This window comes from Saccopteryx bilineata, chromosome X (assembly GCF_036850765.1).
Source record: "Saccopteryx bilineata isolate mSacBil1 chromosome X, mSacBil1_pri_phased_curated, whole genome shotgun sequence".
Taxonomy (NCBI): domain Eukaryota; kingdom Metazoa; phylum Chordata; class Mammalia; order Chiroptera; family Emballonuridae; genus Saccopteryx; species Saccopteryx bilineata.
Window position 1 is genome coordinate 99,781,342 of NC_089502.1, and position 17,089 is coordinate 99,798,430.

The window sequence follows — 17,089 nt, forward strand, 5'->3', positions numbered from 1 at the left end:
CTCTAAAAGGCCCCTATGACTCAGGATATGTATGTTTTCTGAAGTGAGGTGATAATCAATATTCTCACAGCAGGTCCAGGTTTCAGGTCCTAAGATGGCGACCCTACTGCCTAGGAACTCTGTATACATCTACCAAAGGGAAGGATCTCAGGAATCAAGTCTGGTGGTAGGGAGTCCTATTCCTGAGTGGTGCTTTAAGTTCCTTAAGGGGGAAGCTCAGACCTCACCTACAGACCCAGCAATCACTGGGCTATGTAAGAGCCTCTTGTCCTTGAGGGAAAGCTCAAATGTCCTTGGCACAGCGGGTCTCAGGCCCCCGAGGGCAGGCTTAGATCCATGGGGAGGCCTCAGGCTCCATCTCTGGGACAGCATGTTGCCTAGATCTTAGGCTCAAGTTCCCAAGGCAAAAAAATCTTACATTCCTGACAAGAAGCTCAGGCACTTGGGGGAAGGAGGATGCTTAGATCCTTGGAGAGGGGGCTATTATGTCCCCAAGATGTGTTTTAGTCCTTTATAATTGAGTAGAAGGAGCTCATCTCTCTGTGTGGGTACATCTGGGAGGGGGGGGAAGGGTCTCAGGTCCCCAAGGGAACACTCAGACACGAGGCCCTGAGCAGAAAAGTCTCCTAAAGACTTCACCGTGCCTGGCACCTCTGTGGGGAGATAGCAGTCTCCTGATAGGGTTCAGACCCAAACTCTGAAGGTCTGAGTCCTTAAGCAAGGGGATCTTAGACTCCAGTATCCAAAACAATGAGTCATTTTCTTGAAGAAAGGCTAAGGCCTGGTGGGGGTGGGGGAGAGGGGCCAAAGCTCTATCACTTAAAAGAAGCTTAAGTTCCTGGAGAGATTCAGACTCCTGTCCCTAAGGTCGTCTCAGACTGACAGGAAGTATAGACCCTTGTCACTTAGAGAATGAATCTCATGCACCCTAGTAGAGTTTCTGGTCCCTGGGTATTAGTTTTGGCTCTTGTCCCCAAGGAGAAAGGAATCTTATCTCCTGGAGAGAAATCATATCCCTAGAGGAAACCTCAGAAGATCTCTCTCTCTAAAAGGAATGTATATGAGTGTGTCAGGCCATTGATTTTAGAAGAGAGTCTCAGGCCCTTGAGGGCAGGTGTAGGACCCCTGAGGAAATTTCAGATCCCACTGCTTAGAGTCCTGTGCTTTGTGGCTGTGTGCCCCTGAAAAGGAAGGGAAAAGGTTTCCTATACAGAGCCTCTCAGGCTCCTGAAAGGGTTTTGGTATCTTGGGGACACTCAGACATCTCTGAGGTCTCCACCTGACTTGTGTCCACTGGAGAGTCTTAGACTCTTATGTCAAAGGAAATCTCAAGCCAATGAGCACAGACCAAGGTTCCTTGGAGAGTCATGAGGCACCCCTCTCAGGAAGCATTTTATCCAGTCTCAGTTTCCTGGGAGTTCCTACCTATTGACCCTACAAGATGAGGTCCCAGGGCCCAGAAGAGACCACACACCCCATCTTTAAGTCCTCTACCTTATCTGGGGACTCAAACCTCCAGTCCTTGAGGAGAAGAGGCAGGGGAAGTGAGTGTCTCACAACCCTAACACCAGAGAACAGTGTCAGGCTCCGGGAGAAGACGTTTAAACCCTTTGGGTCCCTACCCAGTCTGGGGATTCCATGCACCACACCCGCTCACCTGTCATCCCCACCTCATACCTGTTCGACAGTGGCAGGGTCCATGGCCTCAATGCGTGCTGCAGCCGCCTCATACTCATCCTCACTGTTGTAACCTGCACCGACTTCCTCACGCTCAGGACTGGCCCCGCCAACCGAACCAACCCCGGGGGCTTGACGCCGCCGCTTGCTGTGTCCAGGCCCGGAGCAACAGCTGCCGACGCCCACCGGGCCGCCCACGCCCACCACCACGCCAGCCGCGCCCACACCTGTTGCCGCTGCACCCAGCGAGTCGCCCGGACCGCCTCCAGGACCGCCTGGGCCCCCACAAGGAGGAGGAGAACCCTGCTGAGGCCGTGGACCCGGCACAGCGCCAGGTGGCACGGCCAGGGCCCAGCGGTGAAGTGCACCCGGTGGCCCCGGCAGCGGGCCCTGAGGCGGCGGTGAGGCCCGCTGACGGGCCCCTACGACGCCCGACTCACGGTCACGGTCGCCACTGCCCACGCCCGTGCTGCCGCCGCCCACGCCCACACCCCCGCCGCGGCGCGGCGCCGGGGGCAGTGGTCCGGGCGGCGGCGGCTCGTTGGTGGGGTCGGCGTCGGGAGGCGGCGGCTTCTTTTTGGGGAGAATAGTCATGGCGGCACCGCCGAGTACCCCCCAGCAAACCCGGCGCGCAGCACGCCGGGAGAGAACCCGGATGAGGGGCTACTGTGGTGCGCGAAGCACGACGGGATCAGCGGGACCCGGATAAAGAAATTTGGGCACCGTCTCGAGGACTGTAGGCGGTGCGCAGGTCACGCGACTGGAAAAGCCGGATGTGAGGTCCAAGGTGAAGGCAAGGCAGCAAGTGTCGTCGCCTACTCTCCGAGTTCTACAAGCTGATTGTTACGCTCGTTCCGGCCTTCCGGGTCAAAGGAAACTGAACCAAAACAAGCACCTCTTCGCCCCGCCCTCTGACAGATTCTTGAACTACCGGGTGGGGCCCCGGGGCGCCGCGCAAGCGCACAAGAGCACGGCCCCGCCTCTTGCTGGGAAGTACGTAGACAAAACCTTCGCTGCCGCCACAACAATTGCGAGCACCAACCAATTGAAGCGTCTGCGTGGGTCCTTGCTGACGCCCAAGGACCAATCAGAGGCAAGCGATCGCCCTCCGTGCCCTCCGTCTCAGATTTCAGTCAAAGTCAGCACCCTGCTTCTTGGCCTTTCTTCTCGTCCGCGCTGTCCTGCTCTTGACTTCTCTTCCTGAGGCTTTGACTGGCAGGCAGAGGTGCTGCGACTGGACAGCTTGGCCTGCCTCGCGCACGACAGTTTTAAAAGCACCTTCCTTCCCGGATTCCAACTTGGCCGCTGTCAGTCGGACTGACGGGAAAATATCAACATTCCCAGAGCGTAGCAAGCCCCCAAAGCGTCAGTTCCGGTCCCACCCACTTGCAAATCCACACCAGTGGAAAGGCGGGTGCCGCTTCACCCTGGCAACAGAGTGAGTGCTGCGGTAATAGGTGATTGGTTAAGAGACGCAGTCACACGCGTTGGACAGGCCAACCTTGGGGCAGACATGCACCGTGGGGACAGTGGTGTTTGGGAAGCAGACACGCCCTCTTTGGCATCGGCGTGTTGACCTCCCCGCCCCTGTGGCTAGTGCGCAGGCGCAGTGCAGTTGTTGTTTCCCCTTGAAACTGAGTTTATCTGGATCAAGCAAAACTTCAGGTATTCATCTCTGTCAGCAGCAAGCATCTCACAGTAGGGTTGGTAAAACTCTGCTACTAGCTTTGTTCCTCCTGTCTGAGTGATCTCTGGCCAGTCACTTAACGTCCACCCCATCCTCAATTTCTACTTCTCTGTAAAACGGCAATAGTAATTCCAACTTATTTATTTAGATTTTTTGGGGGTATTTTTCTGCAGTTGGAAATGGGGAGGCAGTCAGACAGACTCCCGCATGCGCCCAACCGGGATCTACCCGGCGTGCCCACCAGGGGGCGATGCTCTGCCCATCTGGGGCGTTTCTCTGTTGCAGCCAGAGCCATTCTAGCGCCTGAGGCAGAGGCCATGGAGCCATCCTCAGCGCCTGGGCCATCTTTGCTCCAATGGAGCCTCGGCTGTGGGAGGGGAAGAGCGAGACAGAGCGGAAGGAGAGGGGGAGGGGTGGAGAAGCAGATGGGCGCTTCTCCTGTGTGCCCTGGCCGGGAATTGAACCAAGGACTCCTGCATGCCAGCCCGATGCTCTACCACTGAGCCAACCGGCCAGGGCCTTATTTAGATTTTATTTATTCATTTTTAGAGAGAGAAGGTGGGGAGTAGCAGAAAGCATCAACTCCCATATGTGCCTCTACCAGGAAAGCCCAGAGTTTTGAACCAGCAACCTCAGCGTTCCAGGTTGACATTTTATGCACTGTGCCACCAGAGGTCAGGCCAATAATTCCAATTTAAGGATCAGAGATTTATGCTTGTAAAGGGTCTGGCACATAGTAAGTGCTCAATAAATTAGTCGGCATGATGGTGCACCGGAAAGGATCCTAGGCTTTGGAGTCAGAAAGACCTCAGTTTCAGGCATGGACGCACCATGACTAACTATAGGACCTTGAACAAGTCATTGTGTCTCAAACATGTAAAATGGGAATGAGTAGTTATGGGGCTCCTAAGAAGCTGTTGTGAGAGGTGGAGGGCTTGCTATGTCTTAGAAGCCAAGCTATACAACAGATTGACTGAGAGACCATCAAAAAGCTCTTCTGAGTGCCACCTAACCTTCTTTCAGATGTCAACCCTAGTTGAAGTCTTCCCTGAAAGGTGTCATTAATAGATGTACTATTGTGTTTTTTGTTCGTGAGACTTAATGGGAAAGGACTCATATTTACTGGGCCTACTGTGCTCAGTACCTATGCATATTATCACATTGAATCTTTTCTTTATTTATTTATTTGAGAGAGAGGGGAAAAGACAGAGAGAGACAGAAACATTGATGTTTCTGTATGTGCCCTGACTGGGGATTGAAGCAGCAACCTCTACATTTCAGGACAATGCTCTCCAACCAAAGTATCCAGTGAATCTTTCCATGACCATCTCACTAAACTCATATATCCCACTCCCTATAGATATTTGTCAATCACCACACACCTAAAACTGTACTTATGATAATTGTAGCTAATCATCACCAAGCACTTATTGTGTGCCTGGCACTGTGTGGATGTTCCCTTTTTTTAAAAGTTTTTTTAAATTTATTCATTTTAGATAGGAGAGAGAGAGAGAGACAGAGAGAGAGAAGGGGGGAGGAGCAGGAAGCATCAACTCCCATATGTGCCTTGACCAGACAAGTGCAGGGTTTCGAACCAGCGACCTCAGTGTTCCAGGTCGACGCTTTATCCACTGCGCCACCACAGGTCAGGCGGATGTTCCCTTTGAAAGCGGATGGCACCCTTTGCCCAGACCAGAAACCTAGGTGTCAGCTTTGCCTCTTCCTCAGCTCCCAGATGCCTGTCAATCCCAAGCCCTGCCAATTCTAACTCTCAAATCTTTTGACTCTCCAACTCTTATTGCCACTACCTGATCTAAGCCACCATAACCTACCAATTAGACCACTGTAAAAACCTTCTCACTGTTTCTCTAGAATCCACTCTGTACAACCAGAATAATCATTCTGAAACACAAACCTCGTGATGATTTTCCTGTTTCTAAGCCTTCAGAGGTCCCCATTATCCTTTGGATGAAGTCTGAACTCTGTATCCTAGCTTCAAAGGCCTTTTGTGATCTGGCTTGCTTCTACATCCTTACCCTCATGGTAGCCTCACAATCCCTTTCCCAGCTCTACTCAACTAATTCCAGTTCCCCAAAGATGGGAAGCTCGCTATTGAACCTCTAGGTCTTTGCACATGCTGTTCCCTCTGCCTGGATATTTTTATTATTTTTTTTAATTTGAATTTATTAGGGTGACACTGTTTAACATACTTATACCGATTTCAGGTACTCAACTCTGTAATACATCTCTGCACACCATACTGTGTGTTCACCCCCACCCCATTTTTACTCTTTTGTCATTTCCTGGCTAACTCCACCTCATTTTTCATGTCAGCCAGGTTAGATTGTCCTGCTATTTACATGCTTCTGTAACCCATCAATTTTAGTTCTTCTGCACTATATTGTAATTGCTTAATTGTCTTTCATGCTCACCTCTGTAGAACCAAGGTGACATCTATGTTGCCCATCTTTGTACCCCTAGGGCTAGCACATGATATCCAGTTACTAAATATTTGCAGAATAAAATAATGATTATCTCAGTTTCACAGATTAGCAGCCTGAGGCAAGAGAAGGTAAGTAATTCTCTCTCCCCAGGGATTGGAACCCAGGTCAACCTGAATCCAAAGTCCTCTTTTCGGTGCTCCACAGAAGTCAGTCACACACTAGCCTAGTCTACCCAGCGGCCCGGAAGGGAAAATGTAGGGGACATCCACAAGGAAGGGAGATTTGCCACACTGAGAGATACTTTTCATCACGGTTCAACTCAGAGCTATTTGCCATCAGGAAACCTGGGTTTAAATCTCCCCTTAACCAAGCATGAGCTGCTCTGGGTCTCAGTTTCCGTGTCTGTGAGCAAGCTGGAGCAGATGATGTCCAAGAAGGCATGTCTCAGGACCTCCTAGCCTGCCATGCTGGCTAGAGAGCCAACAGTTCAAAACCCCTTTTTCATTTTTCCTAGATCCCCGTCTTCCAGAACATGTCACCACCCTACCTCCCATACCTTTAACCACACCAGCCCTTCTACTTGTTGAAAGGAAATGAAATCAGAGTATTTTCAACTCCCCAGCTCAACCCGACCCCCAAACCCACAGAGACAGGAGGTACTCATCCTCATCTCTCCTCTCCGGTTTTATTGACTGATGGAAACTACATCTTTGTCATCCACCAGCTCCACAGGGACAGTGCTGGGGACAGGGAACCTGAGATAATGCCAGATATCAGCCTGAGAGAAAACACAGAGTTCCGGAAGGTGACCCAAGAGAGAGAAGAGAGGGATATGTGAAAAGGTGTTGTTGGGGTGAGGAGGAGATAAAGGAATTCTTCCTGCCTCCTACAAATCCCAGAGTTCAAGAACAACCCAGGCCCCTGATGCTTCTGGAATTGGAATCCTGCCCAAAAACACGGAATCAGCTCTTGATCTCCAAACCCAGCCCAGCCCTTGCTGGTTGCTAGGTGCTTATCTCAGCCAGTCCAGACTCCAGCCCAACCCAGGAAGGAAGCAAACCAGAGGAGAGAGAAAGAGGAGTATGAGAAGTGGCCCCTCTGATTAGGGCAGATGTAAATACTGCAGCAAACTGGGCAGAGGCTTTGCATAATGTCAAGGCAAAAGCTGCTATTGCTAGAGTTTGCTGGGGGCCCGTGGAGGATGGGGTTACCAGTCCCTGTTTCCAGCAGCTAGGGAAGTAGGGTAGTGTTTGTGCTATCAGTGTGTGTTGGGAGAGGCAGCCTGACCCCTGAGCTAAGGCCTGCGGGTAGAAGGTCACTGCTGAGGCCACAGCCCTTAAAGCCTGTGGTTGCATTCCAAGCTTTGGAATTTGGGTGTTGTTGGGCCTTGTGGAGGGTGGGGACCTCTCTTAGAGGCCATTTCAGAGGTAATGGTTCCCTTCTCTGAACTCCCAAACCTCCAAAGCCCAGAAGAGAGAAGAGGAAATCTCACCTCTTCTCTCTCCAGAGCTCAGAGCTCAGATGGAAGCCTGAGGGCCCGAGGGGAGGAGGAGCATGCAGCAGGCCAAACAAGGTGAGAGGTCCGGTCCCAGTGTGCTTGGGCAAGGAGGCTGCGGGCCTGAGGGCAAGTCAGCTACCACCAAGAAAACTGGAGTGGGGGAAGTGTCCCGTTCCCTGGCTACATCCCCCACAAGGTGGGCCAATCCATGAAACTCCATTGCATAGTTCTCAGTGGGGGGCAGAAGGGGTCCCCAGGCTTGCTCCTGTCTGCTTCCCCACAATATGGCTTTAAAAAGGAGTCCCCAAGAATCAAGAGGGCCCTCTCTGGATGGGCAGGACCACCCCTCACAGGGAAGAGATCTCGACAGTCTCAGGGAGGAGGCAAGGGGTACCCAGGCTGGAGTTCCTGAGGGGGCTGCTAGCCCCACCGCCACCACCACCACCAGGGGAAGAAGGCTGGCTCTCATCTGGGGTGTTGGCAGGAGGAGTAGGGATACTGATGATGGCAGCCACGAAGTCCCGGCTGTCGCAATTCAGGTCAAGGCTGTCATGGGGCTTGGCGTTGAGGCTTGAGCGGCTGTGGATAAGGGTGGGAAGATGGAAGGTTCTTAAAAAGTCACCTAATTACTTGCAACAGCAATCATGACATTGACTGAGTGGCTACTGGATCTCTGGCACTATACTAAATGGGACCCCTCACCCCCAATTATTATGGTACATAATCCAGAGTGGGGCTTTAGAGTCAGCAGTCCTGGGTTCAAATCCTTGTCCTGCTTTTACCATTATAAACCCCTCTTTTCTCTCATCTGAAGCATGAGAATAATTATAAGTCCTCACTTAACATCATCAACAGGGTCTGGGACTAAGTGAAATGATGTGCAGCAAAACGAATTTTACCATAGGCTAATTGATAAAAACAAGGGTTATGGCCCTGGCCAGTTGACTCAGTGGTAGAGCGTCGGCCTGGTGTGCAAGAGTCCTGGGTTTGATTCCCAGCCAGGGCACACAGGAGAAGCACCCATCTGCTTCTCCACCCCTCCCCCTCTCCTTCCTCTCTGTCTCTCTCTTCCCCTCCCACAGCCGAGGCTCCATTGGAGCAAAGATGGCCCGGGCACTGAGGATGGCTCCATGGCCTCTGCCTCAGGTACTAGAATGGCTCTGGTTGCAACAGAGCAACGTCCCAGATGGGCAGAGCATCGACCCCTGGTGGGTGTGCTGGTTGGATCCCGGTCGGGCGCATGCGGGAGTCTGTCTGACTGCCTCCCCATTTCCAACTTCAGAAAAATACAAAAACAAAAACAAAAAAACAAGGGTTAGAGTTCTAGTCATCTCATCAATGTTATAACAAAATGATGTTGGGAATATTACTTGGCCATAAAAAAGAATGACAGCTTACCATTTTCTACAGCATGGATGAACCTAGAGAATATTATGCTAAGTGAAATAAGTCAGATAAAGACAAATGCCATATTATTTCACTTATGTGTAGAATCTAAAAATCAATATAAATGAACAAAACAGAAACAGACTCATAGATACAGAGAACAGGCTGATGGTTGCCAGAGGGGAAGAGGTTGGGGGACTGGGTGGAAAAGGTAAAGGTATTGAGAAGTACAGATTGGTAGTTACCAAATAGTCATGGGTGTGTAAAGTACAGCACAGGGAATGTAGTCAATTAATATTGTAATAACTATGCATGGTGTCAGGTGGGCATTCAAAATATTGGGGAGAACAGTTTGTAAAGTATATGATTGTTTAGCCATTATGCTATACACCTGAAACTAATACAAAATAATACTGAATGTAAACTGTAATTTAAAAAGGACAAAAACGCGCCTGACCTGTGGTGGCGCAGTGGATAAAGCGTCGACCTGGAAATGCTGAGGTTGCCGGTTCGAAACCCTGGGCTTGCCTGGTCAAGGCATGTATGGGAGTTGATGCTTCCAGCTCCTCCCCCCTTCTCTCTCTCTCTCTCTCTCTCTCTCTCTCTCCTCTCTATCCCTCTCTGTCTCTCTCTCTCTTCTCTAAAAATGAATAAATAAATAAAAAATAATTTTAAAAAAGGACAAAAACTAAAAAAACCCCACAAAAACCACTGAACAAAATTACATCATTCAAGGACCTGCTGTAATTTCCTACCTCATAGGGTTCTTGCGGAGATTAAATGAGGTAATAAATGATACAAAATGCTCAGAATAGTGCCTGGAATATAATAAGCGCGCGCGTGCACACACACACGCACAATGTTATCTATTATGATTACCCCTTACAATGCCTAAGTCCTTACAGTAGTCTACCGTAAGAGTTATACAGTCTGGTCCCTGTTCCTTTCTGATTTTACCTCCTACCACTCTCCCTTTCACTCACTCCACTCTAATCACGTAGCTTCTTGGCTGTGTCTTTTGTTAGAGACACACAGGCCCATTCCTGCCTCAGGGTCTTTGCACAGGCTTATTTGCTCTGCCTGGAAAGCTCTTCCACTAGAGATCTATGTGGCTTACTCCCTCACCTCCTTCCGATCTTGGCTCAGCTGTCACCTCAGCAAAGACTTCCCTGACCACATGGTTAAAATTACATCACACCCTGTTCTATACTCTCTACCCCCCATCCCTGACTTATTTTTCTCCTTGACACTTAACACAAGACATCATCTGTGTATCTGTTTGTTTATTAATGGTCACATCCCACCAGAATATAAGTTCCAGAAGGTCAGAGATTTCTGCCTGTTCTGATCATTGCCTAAAGTGAACTCAATTCTGGCCCTGGCCGGTTGGCTCAGTGGTAGAGCGTCGGCCTGGCGTGCAAGGGGTCCCAGGTTCAATTCCCGGCCAGGGCACACAGGAGAAGCGCCCATCTGCTTCTCCCCCCCTTCCCCCCTCCTTCCTCTCTGTCTCTCGCTTCCCCTCCCGCAGCGAGGCTCCATTGGAGCAAAGATGGCCCGGGCGCTGGGGATGGCTCCTTGGCCTCTGCCCCGGGCGCTGGAGTGGCTCTGGTCGCAGCAGAGTGACGCCCGGAGGGGCAGAGCATCGCCAGAGCGTCGCCCCCTGGTGGGCGTGCCGGGTGGATCCCGGTTGGGCGCATGCGGGAGTCTGTCTGTCTCTCCCTGTTTCCAGCTTCAGAAAAATACAAAAAAATAAAATAAAATAAAGTGAACTCAATTCCTAAACTTCTAAACTCCAAAGTACCTAAAACTGTGCCTGGCATATAGTAGGTGCTCAATAAATGTTTGTTGAAAGAATGAATAAAGAACAAGGAGTTCCAGACAAGATAAGCCCAAGCTCCCAGCATGGAGGAGTTTGGGTTCACACTTGACTTGCTAGGCTTGGAGTCATGAAATCTCAGACCCTCTATGCAAGCTCTGAGCCTCCTAGGAGTGGCCAGCTGGTGAGGGTTACTTACCTCTGAGGCGCAGGGCTTCTCCGCAGCCCTGCCAGAGTGTCCAGCTCCTGCATGCTGCCATGACTGACTGAGGCAGTAGAGTTGGCAAGGAGGATGGCACGGCGCTTGGCCCTGCGGGGGCAGCAAGAGGATAGCAAACTGCCAGGCCCCACTGGCTGGGAGGACACAGAGGTGCTGCGGCTGGTGCGGCCACCCAGCGAGACGGCACCCAGGGTCTCGTTGAAGGTTAGCTCATCTGTGAACTCATGGCACTGTGGGAAGAAGAGAGACATGGTCACAGGCACCACACAGGAACTGCCCCCACCACCAGGCCTTTGCTTAGGTTGTTGCTTCTTTTCTGAAAGTCACTCTCTCTTCCCTTCCCTTACCCACCCTTCAAGGCTTAGCTTTACCAGGCCTCTTCCAGGAAGCCCTGCATGACTTCCACAATTAGTAGTGAGCCTCCGATATAGAGAGGGAGTGGCTTGGTGGCAGAGAGATCCCCTTTATTCTGCCACACTACTTCTTGTTAGGCCTCACCGTTGTCTTCTCTAGACAATGTAGCAAGTGGTGATGTTGTTGCTCAAAAGCAGAACGGTTCCTGATACACAGCGCCTGTTCCTCCCTACTGCTGCTGTCCTGGAGCGGATGGAGCAGAGAAACGAGGTCAGCACCTTCACTGCTCCCATCACTGCTCACGCCCAAACCGATCTGGGACCTACCCACCTCAAGGCCCCCATTCTGCTTGTACTGCAGGAAGGCGTTGGTGGTACCACTCTTTGCCAACCGGATCCTTGCTGAACGCACCTTCTACAGAGAGGAAAGAGAGAGGCGTGTAAACACAAGAGGTGACTGACTGGTTTGGGGTGGGAGGGAATAGGAGATACTCAGATGGAAGGTGCAGCCACCTGCTGTGCTCGGCGCTTGTCAGCACGCTGGTTCTGGTGGTAGATGCGGCTGAAGTTGGAAACAATGACTGGCACAGGCAGAGCAATGACCAAGACACCACTGAGGGAGCAGATGGATCCGAAAATCTTGCCAGCAATGGTGCTGGGCACCATGTCTCCATATCTGGGGCCGAAGGAATTAAGCCAAGGTTAAGAAAAGTGCCCACCCACCCCTCAGTCCTCCACTGCATCCCATTCAACCCAACTGACTCTGTAATGCTGGCCAGGCCCTTGAACTCTCTGAGCCTGTTTCTTGCTCTGTAAAATGTGAAGGATGACTTTTCTGGCCAGTAGTAGGGGTACAATGAGAAATGGGCCCTCTGCCCCTACCATCTAAATGCTCCCATCTGAGCTATGCACCAGACATCTGACTCAGCTGGAAATCTATGAATACCAACCAAGCATAGGAGAAAAGAAGGAAGTCACAGGGAATAAACAGAGCCTCCTGGGGAGAGAGCTCTACCACCACAAGCCAGCTGGAGGGCTCCGAGTCGTGGCAGCAGCGCTGTTAGTTTTGCTTGCATCTGTCTTACCTTCTTGAGCTAGGACCCCTTCCTATTCCCCTAGGGGAAAGCTTGAAACTGTCCTCATATGAAAAAATAGGGGAGGCTTTAAAACTCTCCTTTCCTTTTCTACATGCCATCACCCCTCCCATGGAGATGGAGCAGAGTCAATCTTACCACCTTGTTTCACAGACAGGATGATAAGCAAAGTCAGCGAGGTTCCCTGACTTGCTCAAGATTACACAGCATACTTTTGTCTTAACCACAGGACCAATCAGATCCCCTCCACAAAAGTGCAGCCTCTGCAGTCTTAAGCCTCTAGGCTTTTAACTTAAGCCGTGCCCCCCCCATGCTGTTCCTTATTTCTTTATTTTGATTCATTTATTTATTTTTTATTTTGACTCATTTAAAAGTCTCTCCAACTTGGCCATTTCTGGCTCTGTGATGTGTCATCTCAGACTGTGTCCTCAACTAGGAGACACGGGCAGTTGCCCACCTTCTCAGGGTTGTTGTAAAGACAGAATAGGGTAAAAACCATCAACACACTCGGTTCCAATCCATTCTCAAGGCCCAGTATTTGTCAACCTCATCCTGAACTTCCAATCAGAATTAATTTCTACTCCTTAGAAACCTCAAATCAATTTTTCTGTACCTGTGTGAAAGCCCTGAGCAAGCCCAACTGCCGCATTCAACAGATACTGAGGAGCAACTGTATACGTAATTCCCGGTGATGGAAACTAGAAAAGCTCATGGTCTCTGCCCTAGACAGTGTCTCTAAGAACAACATGAGTTTGGTGTTCCAGTTGATATTTTTATCCCAACCATTTTCTTTCAAGGATTGGCAGTAAAAAAAATGATGCTAAAAATATCTTGTTCTGGCCCTGGCCGGTTGGCTCAGTGGTAGAGCGTCGGCCTGGCGTGCGGGGGACCCGGGTTCGATTCCTGGCCAGGGCACATAGGAGAAGCGCCCATTTGCTTCTCCACCCCCCTCCTTCCTCTCTGTCTCTCTCTTCCCCTCCCGCAGCCAAGGCTCCATTGGAGCAAAGATGGCCCGGGCGCTGGGGATGGCTCCTTGGCCTCTGCCCCAGGAGCTAGAGTGGCTCTGGTCGCGGCAGAGCAACGCCCCGGAGGGGCAGAGCATCGCCCCCTGGTGGGCAGAGCGTCGCCCCTGGTGGGCTTGCCGACATCCTGGTCGGGCGCATGCCGGAGTCTGTCTGACTGTCTCTCCCCGTTTCCAGCTTCAGAAGAATATAAAAAAAAATATCTTGTTCTGGTGAGCCACAGAGGTAGTGCCCCACAAGCCATGGGGCCTCAAGACAGTAAAGGGGGTGATAGAAAGCCAGTGACTATCTATCCTGCACCAGAAACTCTCAGAGAACTTTCACAACCACGATGTCACTGAAGCCCCTAGAAAGGGATCATTTCTCATTTTACAAGCGGAAAACAGGCCCAGAGAGCACAAGGTCAACAGAAAGTGCAGCTAAGACAATCCTTAAACTCAAAGTCTCTTGACCTGGAAAATCAAAGCATTGTCAGAGCTGGGCAGAATTTGAAGATTAGTCCAGCTACCTCAGTTTTTACAGATGAGCAAACTCAAATAGAGATCATTTACCTAACTTTTTTTTTTTACATAAAAGGTGAGGGTAATTGTCTGATCGGGCAGCTACCAACACAGGGTGTGCACTCACCCAAGTGTGGTCATGGTGACGATGGTATACCAGAAGGCCGCAGGGATGCTGGTAAAGTTGGTTTTGTTTGTGCCTTTCTCAGCATAAAACATGACAGTGGCAAAGATGATGATGGCCATGGTAAGGGAAAAGAGGAGAAAGCCCAGCTCAGAGGCACAGCTCTTGAGCGTGTAGCCCAGAATTCGCAAGCCCTGTGAGTGCCGGGAGAACTTGAAGATGCGGAACACCCGGAACACCCGAAGGGTGACAAAGGCGCCCGAGACGTCCTCGTTCTTGGGTACGAAAAGGCCGATGTAGTACGGCAGGATGGCCACCACGTCGATGAGGCTCATGACGCTGCGCAGAAAGCGGCAGCGGCTGGGGGCGGCGAACAGCCGCAGCAGGTATTCGCCCGTGAAGATGAGCACGCAGGCCGTGTCCATGCAGAAAAAGGCCAGCGGGAAGCGGTCGCCGCAGGGCAGCTCCCTGGACGGCCGGCGCGCGGGGCCGCGGCACGGGATGGTCTCCACTACGTTGGCTATGACCGACACGGCGATGAAGAAGCCGGTCACGTAGTAGAAGACGAGGGCCGCGGTGCTGGTGTGCGGGTTCTCAAAGGCCCGCCACAGCCTCTGGCGCAGCGAGCTGCCGGCCGGCAGGGTCGGCCCGTCCCCGGCCTGCTCGGCCTCCTCGTCCTCCGCCAGGCGCTCCGCGTTCTCCTTCTTGCGGTCCCGGTACTCCTCCAGGCAGCAGTCGCCGACGAGCTCAGGCACCAGGCCGTAGAAGGCCAGCTCCTCGTCGAAGGCCTGGATGCACTCCTGCCGCGGGCAGTGCAGGCGGCCCGTGCGGTAGAAGTTCAGCACGTGCCGGAACATGTCCGGGTCGCGATCGAAGAAGTACTCGCCCGAGTCGGCGTCGTAAAAGAATTCCTTCTCCGAACTGCCCAGCAGGGTGTCTGGGTAGCGGTCCAGGGTGTTCTTCCAGGTCTCAAAGCGCCTTCCGCTGACGTTCACCACCAGGACCTCATCCCCTCCGGACGCCTTCACGCCTGGCGCCGGGGGCAGCGGCTGCTGGGCCAGGGGCAGCCAGCCCACCGCGGCCGCCCGCGCAAAGGGCAGCCACGTGGCCACACCTGCCGCCATGCTGCCGCACCCCAGCCCTTGGAGTCTCGGGGCGTGGCCTTTAGGACAATGTGGCTATCTCCAGGGTGGTGGGGGCTTCGAGGGGCCCTGGGCCACTCGCACAAGGAAACTGGGGATGTCTAGAGAGGCCAAGAGGAACCTGGAGGAGGAACTAGAGACAGGGACAGGGGCTTGGGGGGCATTTAGAGGGTCTGGGAGGGACTTGGGAGGTGTCTTGAGGGGCTGAGAGGTGGCTAGGGGACATGGAAAGGAGCAGAGAGGGGGTGTCTAGAGAGACAGAGAAGGATCTGAGGGAGATTTTAGAGAGACTAAGATGATTCTAGAAGGGTCAGCATGTGCTTGAGAGATGTCTGGGAGTGTCTGGTAGAGACAAGAAACACTGGGGAGCTGTCCACACTCAGGAGTTCTGAGGGAATGAAGAAGGAACTGGAACTATTTAGCGGGGTTGGAGAGGGGATTGGGGCATCCAGAGGGGTAGAAATGGGACCCGAGTTCTTTGAAAGAGGCTGAGTTCTGGAGAGGTGTTCTAGGGAGGATGAGAAAGGTGAGGAGAGTGGTCCACACTCTGAAGACTTCTTGGGAAAGGTAAGGGGGTTGGAGTCACTTCTTGAATCTAAGAAAGCGGTTGGTGCATCTAAGGGATGTCTGTAGAGCCAGAGGTTGTAAAGAGGCTGAGGTGTCTTGGGAGTGCCTAGAGCGGCCAAGAAGAGCCTGTGGGGTGTCTACTTTCTACAAGAGTTTTGAGGAAGGAAGGAGAGATGGGGCCCCAGTGGGCTGGAGGAGGGAGTGGGGTATCTAATGGGGTAGATAAGGGGCTAGATGATTTCTAAGAGGGAGAGGTGTCTGGGGGAGAGTAGTATCTAGGGGGCTGAGAAAGCCTGCTCCACCCTCTCAAGAGTTCCAGGGACAGGAAAGGGGCCTGGGGAATCCTGTGGGGCTGCAGCTCAATTGGAAGTTGGGCCCAAACCCAGAGAATCCAAAAACACTAAGAGAAAGTGGGGGTTCTCCCAAAAATGAGTTGGAGATCAGAGTGGGATGTTGAAAGGGAGATGGGTGTGTCTCCAGGAAGGGGGGCTGCTGGACCTTGCAGGAGTCTGAAGACGGAGGCCAGATCACGCTGCTTCCCACTACTGGGGGCTGGTGTGGGGAAACCACACCCCGGGGGGCTGGGGGCGTGCGCTGGGCAGCAGCAGTAGCAGCAGCGGCAGCAGAAGTAAGAGAAGCAGCCACAGTCAGGCCTGGGAGAGAAGGCAGCACAGACTGGGGAGGGGGCTGGGTTCCTGGAAGGAGGCTCTGGAAGGACAAGGTCCAGCAGAAGCTTGGGAACTGTCCCAGGATGGGCTAGGGTGTAGGGGCTGGACCAGGGGAGGGTGAGGACAGCGCTGTCAGTGGCCCCCTCCCACTCCCTATAGGGCCGACCTCACCTGTGTCCCCACTGCAGCAGCGGCAACAGCGGAGGGGCTGGGGTACCGAACACCGGAGCTCCTGCCCCCCTCTGCGGAGCTGCCCGAGTTCTCCTCCTCCTCCGGCTCTCTCCCCGCCCCTTTGAGCTTGCCGGGAGATGGAGAGGCAGGGAGGGGCCTCGTGGCTTAGAGCCCCCTCCCCTAGGACTGCCTGAGAGGGACCCTGGGGAGACTCCGCCTCCTACAAAGCTGGTTGGGCCTCAGTCGCGTCATCTGGAAAATGGGGGTGGTAGGGAGCTTTGCCAGTTCTCCCCACCTCTTTCCTGGACTCCCCCTTCTTCCTGCCCAGCTCCTACCCCCCTGCCCCTAGGGGCCCCCACCCCCACCCGTCTGAATCAGCAGCTCTTAGCAGATGCGATCGATGGGGAGGCGTCTGTTAATGGCCCTAGTGCCCTAGTGCAGCGTGTCACGGGGAATGATGCAGCGATGTCCCCTCCCTGCCCCCCAAGGCTGGAGAAGTGATGGATGGAGGGGGACTAGTAGGGGGCATTTCTCTATATGGCCAGGACCCCAAAGAGGCTTGGGGGGTACATGGGTTAAAGCCCAGCTCTAACCAATACTTCTGGGACTGGCACCATCCTCCGGTTTTCACATGTGAACTGGGGGTAAGAGTGCAGATAGGGACAAATGAGGTCCCACCCCCTATACCAGGTTCTTTCCCAGGCAGTCCCCACTCCGTCC

General features: G+C 52.7%; 2 protein-coding genes across 3 annotated transcripts in view; both read right to left on the reverse strand.

Annotated features, from left to right (window-relative positions):
* The window catches only part of OTUD5 (OTU deubiquitinase 5), a 32,168-nt gene extending 29,140 nt beyond the window's left edge, over positions 1-3,028 (reverse strand). The window contains exon 1 of one of the 2 annotated variants that reach the window (XM_066248948.1): positions 1,678-3,028. In XM_066248948.1, the coding sequence (XP_066105045.1) occupies positions 1,678-2,271 (594 nt within the window). In that variant the 5' untranslated portion in view covers positions 2,272-3,028. The remainder of the gene's footprint in view (positions 1-1,677) is intronic. The other variant, XM_066248949.1, reaches the window with a different exon arrangement.
* A 3,448-nt stretch (positions 3,029-6,476) lies between these two features.
* KCND1 (potassium voltage-gated channel subfamily D member 1) lies at positions 6,477-16,384 on the reverse strand. The gene is made up of 7 exons (XM_066250155.1): positions 16,370-16,384; positions 13,825-16,238; positions 11,595-11,757; positions 11,413-11,496; positions 11,227-11,325; positions 10,708-10,958; positions 6,477-7,885 (listed from the first exon to the last, which is right to left on the reverse strand). Exons 2-7 carry the CDS (start codon positions 14,943-14,945, stop codon positions 7,654-7,656), a joined length of 1,950 nt encoding a protein of 649 aa, XP_066106252.1. The 5' UTR covers positions 14,946-16,238; positions 16,370-16,384; the 3' UTR covers positions 6,477-7,653.
* Positions 16,385-17,089: the final 705 nt, after the last annotated feature.